Below are 15652 nucleotides of genomic sequence, written 5' to 3' on the forward strand. Positions count from 1 at the left end.
AGAAAGGAGTGGGCATCCCTCCTGTCGAACTTTTTAAAAAAGTTACAGGGGTATGGGGGGTATCAAGAGTTTTTTTTGGTGGGGAGCTAAAAGGGAGGGGGCTATTGGAGGACTGGGATGGAGGAATTGGGGGTGGTTTTTTTGCTTTCCTGCCAGCTGAACTGAAGGGGAATCCCTGAGCAGTTGAGCTGGCAGGACTCCCCAAAGTTGACTAGTGACTTTGGGGAGTTCTGCTGGCTCAGCTGATCGTGGGGTCCTCTGCTGTGATCAGCTCAGTTGGCAGGAGAGCAGGGCTGCATCAGGATTTTTTTGAGAAGGCAGGAGAAGTAGCTGTGCTTGCGATTGTTCTTCTGAGCAAGAATCAGGCACAGTTCCTCCCCCTTTTACTGGGGCTGCTCTGCACGAATAGCGTGCAGATAATTTGCATGTTATTCATGCAGATCATCACCTGCTGCTGAAAAATAACTCCCACCACAGGCCATCAGGAGCTATTCTGGAAGGGGGAGGAATAAGACTGATGCTGGAAAACAAGTGGGGAGGGTGAGAGATGAAGGAGGCAGGACATCATGAGGCAGGATGGAAGGAGAATAATGCTGAAGATACAGGGGGAGCAGTGGCGTAGCGAGGGTGAGAGGTGTCCCTCACCACCCTCTTCTGCACCCCCCATCTCCACACACTCATTTCCCGCCCCTCCTGCCATGCATACACTTCTTCCCTTCTCCTGTACCTCTGTAATGTTCCTGGTGTGAGCGGCAACCTTCAAGCTACTGTCGTGCAAGCATTGGCTCTTCCTCTAATGTCACTTCCTAGGCACGAGTCCAGGAAGTGATGTCAGAGGAATAACCGACACTGGTAAGACAGCAGGTTGGAAGTTGCTGTTTGTGCCAGGAATGTTACAAAGGTACAGGGGAAGGGAAGTGGTGTGCATACGTGGCCGGGGGTGGGTGGGTGGGATCAGAGAAGAAGATGAGTTTCTGTGCCCTCACCAAGACAGCACCTGGGGGGGGGCTGGGATGAAGGGTGGGAGGGATGAAGGAGAGTTGCGGAAGAGCTGGGGAAGGGAATGAAGGAGGGAGGGATGTTGAGAGGTAGAGAACAGGATTGAAGCTGGATGCTATGGTGGGGTGGGGGGGGCCTATGGAATGATAAATAAGGGAGGGGGATTGGGGGGATTGGGTTGAAAAGGGGCAAGGTTGGGGGTGGAGCCTAGGTTATTTTATATAAGACTTTTCTTGTATGTTAAAAAGGGCACTACATGTGGAAAAATCATAAGAACATAAGAATTGCAGCTGCTGGATCAGACCAGTGGTCCATCATACCCAGCAGTCCGCTCACGCGGCGGCCCTTAGGTCAAAGACCAGTGCCCTAACTGAGTCTAGCCTTACCTGCGTACATTCTGGTTCAGCAGGAACTTGCCTAAATTTGTCTTGAATCCCTGGAGGGTGTTTTCCCCTATAACAGCCTCAGAGAACAATTTTCAAAGCCATTCCCATGGTGAAACAGGGCTTTATTTATTTATTCATTTTTCTATACTGTTCTCCCAGGAAAGCTTAGAGCGGTTTACATGAATTTATTCAGATACTCAAGCATTTTTCCCTGTCTGTCCTGGTGGGCTCACAGTCTGTCTAATGTACCTGTGGCAATGGGGGGATTAAGTGACTTGCCCAGGGTCACAAAGAGCAGGACTAATTATACTTTGTGATTTATTATTTCATTGTTTAAATTTCCATAAGAAGTTAATTCTTGTAAGGAATATTTCTGTTAACATTGTATTTTTTCTTATTTGACTGATAAATATGTCAAAAGTTTAAAATTTAAATAAAGAATTTTTTTTAAAAAAGCAGCTTGGGTTTAAACCCACAACCTCAAGGTACTGATGCTGTAGCTTTAACCACTGCACTACGCTCTCCATAGAAGACTCTTTGAAAACTGCCCAGCTTGTGATTACAACAATGCTTGTCCTCTGAACTGCATTTACCCCCTCCTTTTACAAAACCACAATAGCGTTTTTTAGCACAGGCCAGCGCTCTGAATGCTCTGCGCTGCTCCCGATGCTCATAGGAACTTTTTTGAGTGTCAGGAGCAGTGCAGAGCATTCAGTGCACTGGCCTGCGCTAAAAACCACTATCACGGTTTTGTGAAAAGGGGAGTTATTGAACATGTTCCCGTGGATTGAAATATGTGCACACTTTGACATTTTCAAACGCAGGCTCATTGTTTTTGTCAGAAAATATATCAGTAGAGAAAGGGAATATAGGTGCCTGTTAATATCTTACTCTTAGGCCGTTTTCAAACTGACAGGCCACGCATATTTTCACATGGATTTTGCAACTGTGTTTGCAGTATGAAAATTGCCCACTGAATGACCCCATCATTTCACCTCTATTCAGGTTATTCAACTAACTGAGCAGATAAGCATTAAAGCTTTTGAAAATAAAGATGTTTTGTCTTAGATTTGAAGCTCTTCAGAGATTTGAAGCTCTTCAGAGATTTGAATTAGATTTGAATTAGATTTGAATTAGAGATTTGAATTAGATTTGAAGCTCTTCAGTGAAGGGACTGTCTATTGTTAAATGCAAAGCGCTACGTACACCTTTCAGTGCTACAGAAATGATAAATAGGAGGAGAGGATGAGGGCAAGATAGCAAACCACTTTTATAGCCTTTGTCATGCATATACCTCATCTACACTGTGCGATAAATCATATTTGAGAATAAGCATAAACAAATTCCATAGCAATTTCTGCTATATTTATTTGATTTTTGCTTCTTTTGTTAGAGGAAATATTTCTAATATATATCTCGACTCCCTTCCCATTCCATTTCAGTCTCTCCCCCCACCTCTCATTTTTATCTACTGTAGCAAGCCTGTAGTGCAAGGTGGTGCCATGCCTTCAGTTATCAGACACAATTCGTGTGCCAGAGTGCAAGTGCATTGTTTAAAGCACGGTCTTTTCCTCATATCTCACAATACCCCAATTCAGCACTTCAGGCCTGTGTCCACACATGCACAAGCTTTATATAGACACAGTAACTGGAGTTAGGCCCAGTGCTAGAGCCAAAAATACATGTATGCCCAAAGGAAATAATTAATTTCTGTGCAATGGTGTGTGTTTAAAGACAGATAGCAATAACAGACTAAATATCTTTTGTATGGTTTTTGGATCCCCTGATAAATTCCATTTGGGGATGTACAGCGGTATTGTTTTTGTCAGGGAAAATACAGCCAATGTAGGCTAACTGGATGCTAGGCAGGCCTCAGTATTGCAGCTGCTTTCTAAACACCCATTGCAGTTACAGCAAAGTTAAAAGTAATCTCTTGGAGAAAAAGCAACAGTGATTATTTCTTTCCATCTGGCTGTTAAAGATAGGTTATACTAGTTAGAAATATGTCAGTCAGTTGACACATTTCTGCTGTCCAAGCAATTGGAGCAGCTGCTCATTGTATGTACAGGCAGTCCCCAAGCTACAGACGCCCGACTTAAGTACAACTCGTACTTAAGAACACAGTTGAGGCTTCATTTGATTTGATCCAGCCAGGTGCTGATGTTCTGGAGGCATGTATGTTTTTATTCCGATTTTTATGGTATTGGGGGGGGGGGGGGTCAGTGATCACTGGGGGAATGTGTGTGGGTCTGTAATTTGTGTCTGCAGTGGTTATATGGTCACTTTGGATACCTTCTGGGCATTTAGAACGCCTAAGTCACTACGTACAAGTTCCGTCTAGGCAGTCTCGTTAAACTTTCGTTTATACTTGCAGTACGACTAAGTCTAGGTCAGCCCATGTCCTGCCCAAATCCCGCCCTCACCACTCCTCCTAAAATGCCCCTTTCAGCTCTGGGCGTACAGTGGCACTGAAAAGGCCTAAGCTGTTTTTAGATACGTCTAAAACCCGATTTGATTATCAGCACTTGGACGACCTGTCTTTTTGATTGTCCAAGTGCTGATTTAGGTGGGATTTTAGACGTATTTCTGTTTCGATTCTGAGCCCCTTAATGTGTAAGTATTAATATAGATTCTACATATAAGAGTTTGTTGGTGGTGCTGGGGCGCAAAACTGCAAGCATGTGCTAGTATCCTACAATTGCAATTCTGCGTCAGATGACCATTATAGAATTTGTGCTCAGTGTGCATCATTCTAGAGCAGGGGTGGGAAACGAGGGCTGCAATCTAGTCAGGTTTTCAAGATCTCTCCAGACTACTAGATGCTTGAGGATTCTAGGCTGTCTACACCACATCTATCAGTGGCTCATTGGAGTACGACCAAGGAGAGCACATATTTTTGGTTAGTACAGGCTTTCTGGAGTAAATTGCCATGAGAAATTCGTAGTGAACTGAATTATAAGAAATGTAAATCAATCCTGAAATGCCATTTCTTTAAGCAAGCTTTCAAAGTTTAGACAGGTATGGACGTTAGCGTGCCTTCTTGAACCTTTACAATCTAAATGGACGTGGAAGGGTAGTGTGTGTAATAATGGGAACGGGGTTTGGGGGTCTCTGCAGAAAACATATCCCTTATTGCACGTCGCGTTCTCTCCGGTCCACTAATCAAAAGCTCATAGTAGACCCCTCTTTGAAAGTTATTGGAACTCAACGACATGATATGTTTTCAGTGATGGCTCCGCAACTTTGGAACACTTTGCCTCAGCATGTAAAGAGAGGAAAATGATATGAGTTGTTTTAAAAGTAACTTAAAGAGTTTCCTTTTTAAAGATGCTTTTCATCTTTAAATTATGTTCAAATTTTACATTAGTTTCCTTCCAGGTTTCCACTTTTCCCTTCATAATGTTCTTTCCATTTATAGCTCTCCTTTGTACTTTAAAGCATTGAATTGTAGTTCTGTCCCTTTTTACCTTGTGTATTGATTAGTCTGTAAGTCTATTGGTCTAACCCATTATTTTAAATTTGAAATGGTATATCTAAATATATGCTTATATTTTTTAATAATGTTGTATCTCGCTTAGTAAAACTAAATAAGCGATTCATCAAACTAAAATAAAACTTGAAACTTGAGCATATTGTTTGAGCTATTGTTTCTACTGAATGGATTTAATCTTTCCTATCAGAAAATGGAGTTATTTTTGTATTTTATTATTATTAATTTTTTTAAATTATTATTGTAAGCCGCCTAGATCTGATGAAGGACTGCAAGTATATCAAGTTCTTTTAATAAACATAAACATGCCAAGTGCGTTGACCCTAGGGGTGAATATGTGGAATTACTTGTTAGTTTCATGGCTCCACATCATTCCCGTCTTGGCTGGGCTGAGAACTTTTCAGCACCCTTTCAAATGCTAGAAGAAATACCATTAAAAAAAATAGAAAATCATTGGCAGCTTTCTTTCTTTCAGAAAGACTACTGCTGATTTTTGGCCTGTGAATTCTTCCAGAGATGACATGGTGTGATGCTGTAAGCTCAGCAGGAGACCTGTTTAGGGCCCATGTTTAAATACATTGAATGCCCCATCCTGGTGGCAGGGAAAAATAGGCAGTTGAAAGTGATGTCTCGTGGCTGTGATGTTAAAGGTTCTATGACACATTGTGCAAGAGGGATATTAATTCTGGTGTCCTAGATAAAGTTTGGCATGAATTGTACATTCTGCACTGCTAAAATTATCCCATAAGTTCAGTACAAAGATGCAAATAGGCACAACATTCTATTTTGATGTTAGCACTGTTATTTTAGTTAAGCTAGCCAATTTGTAAAAAAAACAAAAACCTACAGAGCTAAAAATATATAAGCAATAAATTTATTACAGAGGTTATCTAAAACTTCCTAGATGCTTAAGAAATAATTATTTACTTAAGCTGGTCATGTTTCTCACTATCTATGACATACAGTATTCTGTATATCAGTATTTTTCAACCTTTTTACACCTATGGACCGGCAGAAATAAAAGAATTATCTGTGGACCGGCATCGGTCCATGGACCGGCAGTTGAAGAACACTGGGCTAAGTCGTGGGCCAGACCCCGCCCATCTCTACCCAATCTCCACCCCCAGACCCCGCCCCCATAATAGTACTAATTGCACCTTGCACGTCCCGTGCCTCATCTGGAAGCCTTCCCTCTGACGTTGCAACGTCAGAGAGAAGGCTTCCAGTTCAAGCACAGGATGCCCATAGGAGCCACTGCCCGTGGCTTTGTGCACTGAATCAGTTAGGAAGAGGGAGCTGGCTCGAAGATAACGCCACTTTGATCGCACCGTGGACTGGCGGTTGAAGAACACTGTTTTGGGCCTGATGCACGTGCTGGCCCTGTGGACTGGCAGGAAATTTCTGTGGACCGGCACCGGTCCACGGACTGGTGGTTGAAGAACACTGCTGTATATAACATAGAGGCAGAATCTTATAGGACAGAAAACTTAAGACTAGCCAGTTAATATTAAGTCAATGGTATCCAGCATGTTTGTAAATGCTGACTGTTGCTGGCTAAATTAGACCCAGATGTTTAATGTCTGGCCATGACTGGCAACCAGCACTAAATGGGTCTAACCGGACTGCTGCTAGTCACTCACATTTATACAATTTGAAGCCGACAGTCAGCTGAGATCCACGTAAGTGTCTTCCCCCACCAATGACAATTTAGAATGCTCAACACCCCCCCCCCTCGGCCAATTCAGAACCCCTGAAACCTAACTATATCCCTATATTTTATATACTGTTTACAGTATACTCGTATATATAGAATGATGACCTTTAGCAGGAATACCATGAGACTACCACTAGAGCCCACAGCAGCCATTTTACTACACGGAGTTGCTAGGGACAGGAGTGAGTGGATATCGTTTATGCTTGGATACTCTCACTGAACATCATGGAAGCAGATAGGCATTGGGTGGGTGGGGGGGGAAGAGATGCGAGGATGGGGTGAATCAGCAGTAGTATGCTGGGGGAGGGGATCAATCAGCAGGGGCCAGGGTATTTGGGAGGTCTGATCATAGAGGAAGGGGTGCAGGGAGGAGAGTGCATCTAACAAGTTTAACCACCACTCAGAAGTTATGCGGATGTCAATATTCAGTGCTGGCAACTGCCTAAATAAGCAACCAATATAGGAATGCTATTTATGTGGTTCTCATTATTGCTTAGCTGTGTAGTCACCAGAACTGAATACTGCTAGCACCTAAATACTTGCCAGATCCTCCCAGCTTTTTCCTCCTAAAACCCCTTTGCAATCCACTTTAAAAATGGTCATAGTCAATATTCATTGGCAATGCCCAGTTAAGTGCCACTATAATCTCTTTGAATATTGACTGGAAGATTGTGAATCTATGCCTACCTGCTTGATATGTTCTCGCTTTTGATACTTTTCACTGTAATACTGTTCTTGTCGGAGATTGAGCAGTCGTTGCTGCTGCTGTTCCTTCAGTTCTACTAATTTCTGGGTCATTTCAGTGTCCAGTGCTGCCAGATCTTGTTCAATAGCTGACGAACTGTGATCAGGGCTGCCAGTTTCACACCTACAAAGAGAAAAAAAAACCATTCAAATAATGGGGCTAGTTTGTTAGGACACAGAGTAGTCTAAGGGAAATTTAGTGTTTCAGGTATCTAACAGTATAGACTCAGCCTTCCCAAAAAATTTTTTAAGCAGCTGAATTCAAAAAGGGCTCAATATTCAGCCCATAGTTGTCATTGATTTTTAAGGTATTGACTACCATTAGCAGAATTTGGGCAAGATATTCAATGAAGGACCTGGACATTGACACCTATTGGTGAGGGCTTTCATTTACTTTTTGCTTGATGCAGTTTGATTTGTTGAGAAGGCAGCCTGCTCAACCAGTCAAACTGCATCAAACAAAAAGTATCCCCCTGCCCCCCCCAAAAAAAACAAAGGACTGGGGATTCTATAAACCCCCTGAAAGTACTGATCTGAATTTGATTGGCTGAGCAGCATCTGCCTGTTGCCTGCTCGACCAATCAAATACAGAGCAGTGTCCTCAGGGCCTTTAGGGAGTGGGGCAAATCCCCTAAAGGCCCTGACTGCATGCTACTCATCACCAATATTTATCAACTGGCCAGCTAAGGCTAGCGGCTAGAAAGACTTACCTAAATGCAGGTCTATTATTCATTGCCTTGCCTTAGCTGGCCAGCTACTGAATACTGTCTTCCGAGGCGGCAAATTTTGCCCCAGAAATTCAATGCCAGTGGCTGGACACAGCCCCGGAATGGAATATCCAGGATTGCCGCGGACCGAGGGAGGTAGCCAGGCTGCCTCCCATGGTCTAAAAATCGGGTTTCAAATATCTGGACCTTGCCCAGTTACTGAAAGCTATCTGGCTGCTGTCAATCTTTATACTGGTACCTGGATAGTTAGGTCAGCTATAAGCAATAAGACCTTAGGGCTGATATTCAGACCATGGGAGTTAGCCAGTCTGATTCCTGCTTTTGGCGCTGAGCCTGACTATTCAATGGCTGGCCATTTCCGGTGACAGGCACTGACTATCCAGTTTACTTTTGGCCACTATAAACTTAGCCAGCTAAGTTGATATTGTGATCATCAGATTGTGAGACCTCTTGTTCCAAATATAATGGGACTCACTCCTCCCCAGGACAGGCACAGAATACTGAGAGGGAGGTTTCAGGTTAGTATACATACCTGATGTGGGATTGTAGGTTTATAAAAAGATGTCAATTTACATAAATATTGAGGATCTTGTTCCCACCGTGACTTCTTTATGGAATTCATTGCCCAATCATTTACGTGTGGAATCCTTGATAAAGCAATTTAAAGCAAAACATTCTTATTTGAGGATGCTTTCGGATAAAATTGTCCTTTTTAGGGCTAAGCCAACAATAGTCCCTATTGTTTTAATCCTTAAGTGTGCTTTATTTTAAATATTGTAATTCAACCCTACTTTCCTAACTGTGTCGTTTGTATACGTGTCTCATATCAAAAGTCTACTATTGTATTGTACTATATTTTAATACCCACTTGTGCTGTTTCTTTTTAAGATATCTTTTTGTTAATGCTGTACACCGCTTTGAAACTTGAGTTAGCGGTATAAAAAATGTTTTAATAAACTTGAAACTTATGAGTATTTTAAATTTACTTCTAAACTATACCGGCAGCCAATGATATTTCACAAATAGTGGGTTCATATAATCATATAGTACTGTAGTACTGGAAGTCTGATTACTGTATTCTGCAGGGTCTGTATTCATTTAATAAAGAACTGTGGTAAGCCTGAATACATTACATTCCCATAATGCAGTCTGGATGTAAATAGAGCATATTTTAATGTTTGTAATGCTGTCTCATCAAAATAACTTTTCACAGACATAATAGCCTTAATATATAAAAGCCTTTCTTGATGACAGATAACATATAATTCTCAAAAGATAAGAAGGAGTCATGAAAGCGTGAGACAGGGAGAGGAAGAGATTGTGGATGCTGCAGGTAGGCAGACTGGATGGGCCATTTGGTCTTTATCTGCCATCATGTTTCTATGTAATTGTTGAAATGGGCTTACAAAATAGGTATTGTAGTTAGAATCCAAAGGCTGCTGCACAAAGCACTAGGTGGTTTTCAATATATATACATATACACACCGTGTTTCCCCCAAAATAAGACCTACCCCAAAAATAAGCCTTAGTCACCGTCAGCAGTGCTTCCCCCGTGTGCCTGCAACCCGCTCCCCGCTGACCCTTCCATCTTTCCCTCCCATCCAAATCCCGACCGCGAGACCGAAATACCTAGGAACAAATGGCAGCGTTGGCAGCACAGGCTGCATCGTGGTTTTCTCACGCCTGGGTGTTCTGTGTGCCACGTTGCTGATGACATCATCGGTGATGCGGCAGAGGAACGCCCAGGAGTGAGAAGGTAGCAATGCAGCCTGTGCTGCCGACGCTGCCATTTGTTCCCAGGTATTTCAATCTCGCGGTTGGGGTTCGGATGGGAGGGAGAGATGAAAAGGTCAGGGTCGGGGTCCGGGGGGCATGGGAGAGATAGAAAGATGCTGCATGGGGGGATGGGAGGAAGGGAAGGGTAGGAGCTTCGAGGGTGCTACTGCACAAAGGATGGGAGGGAGGGATAGAAGCTGCAAGGGTTCTGCTGCACAGGAGGATGGGAGGGAAAGAAAGATACTGCACAAGGGGATGGGTGACAGGGGAGGAAAGATGCTGCACATGTGGGGGAGAGAAAGGAAATAGGAAGAATTGGGGTAGAAGAGAGCAAGGGAGAGATGGTCATTGTACATGAAAAAAGAATAAGACCTATCCTGAAAATAAGACCTAGTGCCTTTTTTGGGCCCAAAATTAATATAAGACAGTGTCTTATTTTCATGGAAACACAGTGTACAGTATATGTATAGTATATATATTTATGTATATAATCAGGAAAACAATAAAAAGATGAAGATTCCATGGAAAATGCATTGGTTAGAACAGAAGTTGGAACCTCCAAGTTCTAAAGTAGACGGGTCAAAGTAGTAAAAGAAGACCACAGTTAAAGCTTTCCTCAGACCATTTATGTGATATAAGAGAATCAGTTAGTGATAGTATACTGAGAAAGTTAGTTTAGTAGGGTTTAAAAAAGGTTTGAATAATTTCCTAAAATAGAAGTCCATAAGCCATTATTAAGATGGTTTGGGGAAATCCATTGTATATTCCTAGAATAAGTAGCATAACTCCTTGGGATCTTGCCAGTAGGGTTACCATATGGCTTTAGAAAAAGGAGGATGGATTGAAACATCTAGGTTTTTTCTTCCATTGCTTTCAATAGAAATAAAACCTGGATATCTCAATACGTCCTCTTTTTCTCGAGCCATATGGTAACCCTACTTGCCAGGTACTTGTGAGCTGGATTGGCTACTGTTGGAAACAGGATACTGGGCCTGATGATCCTTCGATCTGTCCCTTTATGGCAACTCTTATGTTCTAAAGTTGGTGGAAGGAAATGCATTTCTGAATAATTAGGAGCCATGAGTGTTATGCTGAAGTGCTGTCTGAAGTCCTAATGGAATGAATTTACAATGAAAGCATCAATGATGTTGCTTAAGCTCAAAGAAAATCTAATGGATCAGAGCTAGCAACCTGACAGTCTTTACAGATTCAAGAACTATAACTTGAAATTAAGAAAGCTGAACAATGCACTAGTTTTCACTTGTACAACCAAGGTCACATGAGGACATCATGCAGCACTGAACTAGAGTACAAAGGGAGAAAATATGGGCCTGATATTTAAAATGATTTAAACAGCCAGGAGAGATTCCTGGCAATTTAAATTGGCTGTCCAGGGCTAACCTGACATATTTAGGGTTACCAAATTTGTGAAGACATAAAAGAGGACACATGATCCTGCCCTGCCCTTCACTCATTTCTTTGGTCCCCCTTTAGCCATTTTAGGGGCAGGATTCACTAAAGTCCCGAAATCTATCCGATTCGTGTCCTATCCGTTTCCGAGTCATTGTAGCCGATCGATTCAGTAAAGTTTGTCCATGCAAATGATCCAATCGTAAACATGCCACTATTAGTGCAGAAACATCGATCGACACATGTGCATACTGTATCCTTGTTGGTTTTGAAGCACATAACACATGTGCTAACTCTTTAGGACACGACAATCTAGCTGGAAGGAAGGGGGGAGGGATAGCTGGCCCTTAAAAGTTATATTTGATTTTGGATTTTTTTTGTTATTTGCCATTGATATTTGAAATGTACAATGCGCAAGGAGAGCACGGGGTTAATCCATGATTTTCTTGCCATGCGCATTACAAATCCGAGATTCACTCCCGTGCTCGCTATACGCATTCCAAAAAAATAAAAAAAATATTTCTAACGCTTATGTACATGAAAGTTTACATATATTTAAAAGTTAGATATTTTTGGATTTTTGAAGGGGTAGATATATATTTTTAATGGGGTTCTTAACATGCACGCGTCAGTTGCTAGGCAGAAAGTTTCAAGTTTATTAGGATTTGATATACCGCTTATCAAGGTTATCTAAGCGGTTTTTATAATCAGGTACTCAAGCATTTTCCCTATCTGTCCCGGTGGGCTCACAATCTATCTAATGTACCTGGGGCTATAGAGGATTGAGTGACTTGCCCAGGGTCACAAGGAGCAGTGCAGGGTTTGAACCCACAACCCCAGGGTGCTGAGGCTGTAGATCCAACCATTGCGCCACTGGCGAGGATGTAAACAACTGGTCCTCAGCAGTCGGGGTTTGAACCCACAACCCCAGGGTGCTGAGGCTGTAGATCCAACCACTGGCAAGGATGTAAACAACTGGTCCTCAGCAGTCGTAACTTTTTGGACAGGAAAGGCCAGTCAGTTTGGACGACATGGTTTCATGAATCGACGCGTTAAGAAATTTACATGCCTTTTTACTCATTTGCATGCGCAGATTGGATCGGGTGCAGATGTGGTCTGGAGGAAGGTTAGTGAATCGAGCTGGAGTCGGAAAGTGAGCACAAACTGATCTCTCCCCCCCCACCACACCCGCACTCACTGGTGTTTCTCTCTCCTTCCAACACCCCTGCTGTGGGTGCTTCATTCTTTCTTTTTCTCTCTCTCTTTCTAGCCCCCTCCTACCCTGTGGGTGCTTCTCTCTCTCTCTCTCTCTCTCCTTCTAACACCTCCTCCTGTGGATGCTTTCTCTTGAATCCCCCTCTCCTCCCCCAAGCACGTTCTCTCTCTCTTTCTCTCCAGACCTCCACCCTGTAGTTGAGTATGGCTCTCCCCTATCGCCAACTTATCTCCTCCAGCACCGTAATTTCAATATTTGGACAGCCAGCAGCTTAAATGACATGAGCCTGCTGGTTTCGGCCTGCCCCGGAAGCTTTCTCTTTGCAGCGTCCCACCTAAACAGCAACAGAAAGTCACTGCAGAGAGAAGGCTTCCAGGGCAGGCCAGAGGCAGCAGGCTCACATTGCTTAAGCAGCCAGCTGCTGGAAGATTGAAATTACAGCGACGGAGGTTGTAAGCAGAGCAAAGGGGAGAGCCATATTCGACTCCAGTGTGAGAGTTAGAGGCTGAACTGGAGGGATGGATTCCAAAACTTGGACAAACTCCCTCCAGTTCAGAAAACCATCCAAACACCCGGACAGTCCTCTAAAAAGAGGACATCTCCAGGTAAATCCGGATGTATGGTAACCCTAGACTGAACTGGATAGTGCCACTAAAAAATATCCGATCAGATTCCATGCCAAAACCAGCTATTCTGGGAGTGTTCCAGAGGTGAAGTCAGCACTTGGCTGGTTATATGTGATATTCAACATTTAACTCAGTAGTCTCAAACTCGCGGCCCGGGGGCCACATGCGGCCCGCGGTCTGTACTAGTGCTGCCCGCTCTTTGCAGCGTCCTCCGGCTTCCCCCTGGCCTCCAGCTCTTACCTTCAGATAATTACAGTAGCATGCAGAGAGGATTGCCAGTGCTGTAGCGATCCTCAGCATCATGTTCCCTCTGCTGCGATGCCCCAGACGTTAGAGGAGTTGCAGGACTGTGGCAGAGGGAACATGCGGAGGCCGATGGCAGCCTGCAAGGAATGTTACAACACCGGCGATCCTCTCTGCAGGCATGGTAATTAGCTGAAACTAAGACCGGGAGGCCAGGGGAGAAGCTGGAGGACGCTGCAAAGAAGGGGGGAACATGCAGGCCTTTGGGGGGGAGGGAGATTTATAAACTATAAAGAGCTTTACCTCATGCAAAATTGTCATTTCTTTAATAAGACATTTACTTTTTTTCCTGCGGCCCTCCAAGTACCTACAAATCCAAAATGTGGCCCCGCAAAGGGTTTGAGTTTGAGACCATTGATTTAACTGGTCAAGGTGATCACACAAAAAGGACCACAGATTGAGACACTCAGGTTTTGCTTCCATTGCTTTAAATCTGTTCAGTTTTTGTGCCACCAAGATAAGTGGTTTCTATGTTTCATGAATTTTTTGATAGTACAGTCAATTCCAATGATAAATTTTGAAATCTTTATCTATGTATGATTGGACTGCTATTTTTGCACAGAACTTTTTATATGACCTCATACAACTTTATTATTAACTTTGACAATCACAATAACTTTATTTATACAAAATTATATAAAATTTACTGAACTTTTTTTTTAAATATCAAGTATAGCACTTAATGAATTATTGCATTCATATAAAGGATGGAGGCGGACCAATGATTGAAGCCATAACATTGCATTTGTCAATAGCCTTTGGCTGTTATGAGACTCAGCAATACGGTCTGTGGTTTTGCCTTCTTCCATTTATGATCTATCCGTGCAATTGAATTGATAAAGTTAATTTTTGTTTCATTCTACTTTTTTTGTGTCTCCTTTTTCTGGAGCCATATGGTACACTTAAATGGTTATGCCCATATGGCCAGAAATTCAAAGCAGAAGCCTGGACGTGACCCAGCATTAATTTCTGGGGATAACACCAGCAGTCAGCAAAACGCAGATTACCTCTGGCTGAATATTGAACCCATGTAATTTTGCTATATATAAGAGTTAAGACTTCTAAAAAAAATTTTTTTTTTTTTAAATAGCTGTTTGCTCACTTTTTCTTGCTGTCCCTTTTTGCTGTCTTCTCCAAGACTGCCCTTCTCCGCAAGTAGTCACTCTGGATTTCATTGTATTTGGCGGTGTGCTCTTTGATAAGATCAGTGGTTTTCTTATGGTGTCTCTTGACGAGGTCTTTCATCTCTTTGTAGTGCTTCTTTTGTAGTTTAACAAATGACTTTTGTTGTTTCAGTTCTTCAATAGTTTGAGCTTCCACCTCTGCAATGAAGAAACACATATCAAGAACCCAAAGCTAGTGGCTACTTTAAATTTTAAGATAATGACACATTTCAGTAGATTTACAAGTACATTCTATGGCAGGGTTGGGGGTCCACAGTCCTTGAGGGACACAATCCTGCCAGGTTTTCAAGATGTTCATACTGAATTTGCATGAGATCTATTTGCATATAAAGGAAGCAGTATAGCAAATCAGTACGAGTAACTTATCTTATGCATGACAACACCTATGTGTCTATGATAAGTGATCCTTTGGATTTATGAATAAAAATAATTCTGATAGAAGAATATTACATATATAATTAAGAAGCTTATGAGATAAAAAAATTTGAAAAACAAGAAAAATAGGATAAAACTATTGCAGATCAATGAAAAGCTGAGTTGAATTATTAGAGTTATATACTCTAACAACAATCTGAGGACCTAGCAAGCTGCAGCAGTTTGAAACATTTATAAGCCTCTTATATCTGATGTGGTTATATACAATGTGGTTGTCTAGCTATACAATATAACTAGCCTAGTCTTATTATATAATGACTGTCTAACAATATAACATCAATAAGTACTGACAGGAAAATCATACAGATCAAAAAGCCAGCTTCACTAACATACAAACTATCTTCCATCAAATCTGTTCTATCTATCTATCTATCTAGAGAATGACACGGTGGCGGTTTACCCGCGGCCACCGCATTTTAGCCATGGGTCACCCGCCGAAACGGGGAACGAAAACTAGCAGTCGCTGCGGCGACGGGGACAAGGCCATTCACCGCCCGTGGGGCGGTGAATGGTCTTGTCCCCGCAGCACACACCCGCCTGCCCAATCGATCCTAGTGTTTAGCCAGCTCTCTCCCTTCTCCTCACCTTAGTTTGTAGGTTTTCTTTTTCAGCGACCCGCACGCTATCAGAGAGCCGCGCAC

General features: G+C 42.6%; 1 protein-coding gene across 11 annotated transcripts in view; it reads right to left on the bottom strand.

The window, feature by feature from the left end:
- Positions 1-15652, bottom strand: part of PLCB1 (phospholipase C beta 1) — a 1208816-nt gene that overhangs the window by 286140 nt on the left and 907024 nt on the right. For all 11 annotated transcript variants that reach the window (XM_033937380.1, XM_033937379.1, XM_033937383.1 and 8 more), the window contains 2 exons: positions 14495-14714; positions 7277-7457 (listed from right to left, as the gene is read on the bottom strand). In XM_033937380.1, the coding sequence (XP_033793271.1) occupies positions 7277-7457; positions 14495-14714 (401 nt within the window). The remainder of the gene's footprint in view (positions 1-7276; positions 7458-14494; positions 14715-15652) is intronic.

The sequence above is a fragment of the Geotrypetes seraphini genome, chromosome 3, assembly GCF_902459505.1.
Source record: "Geotrypetes seraphini chromosome 3, aGeoSer1.1, whole genome shotgun sequence".
Classification (NCBI taxonomy): domain Eukaryota; kingdom Metazoa; phylum Chordata; class Amphibia; order Gymnophiona; family Dermophiidae; genus Geotrypetes; species Geotrypetes seraphini.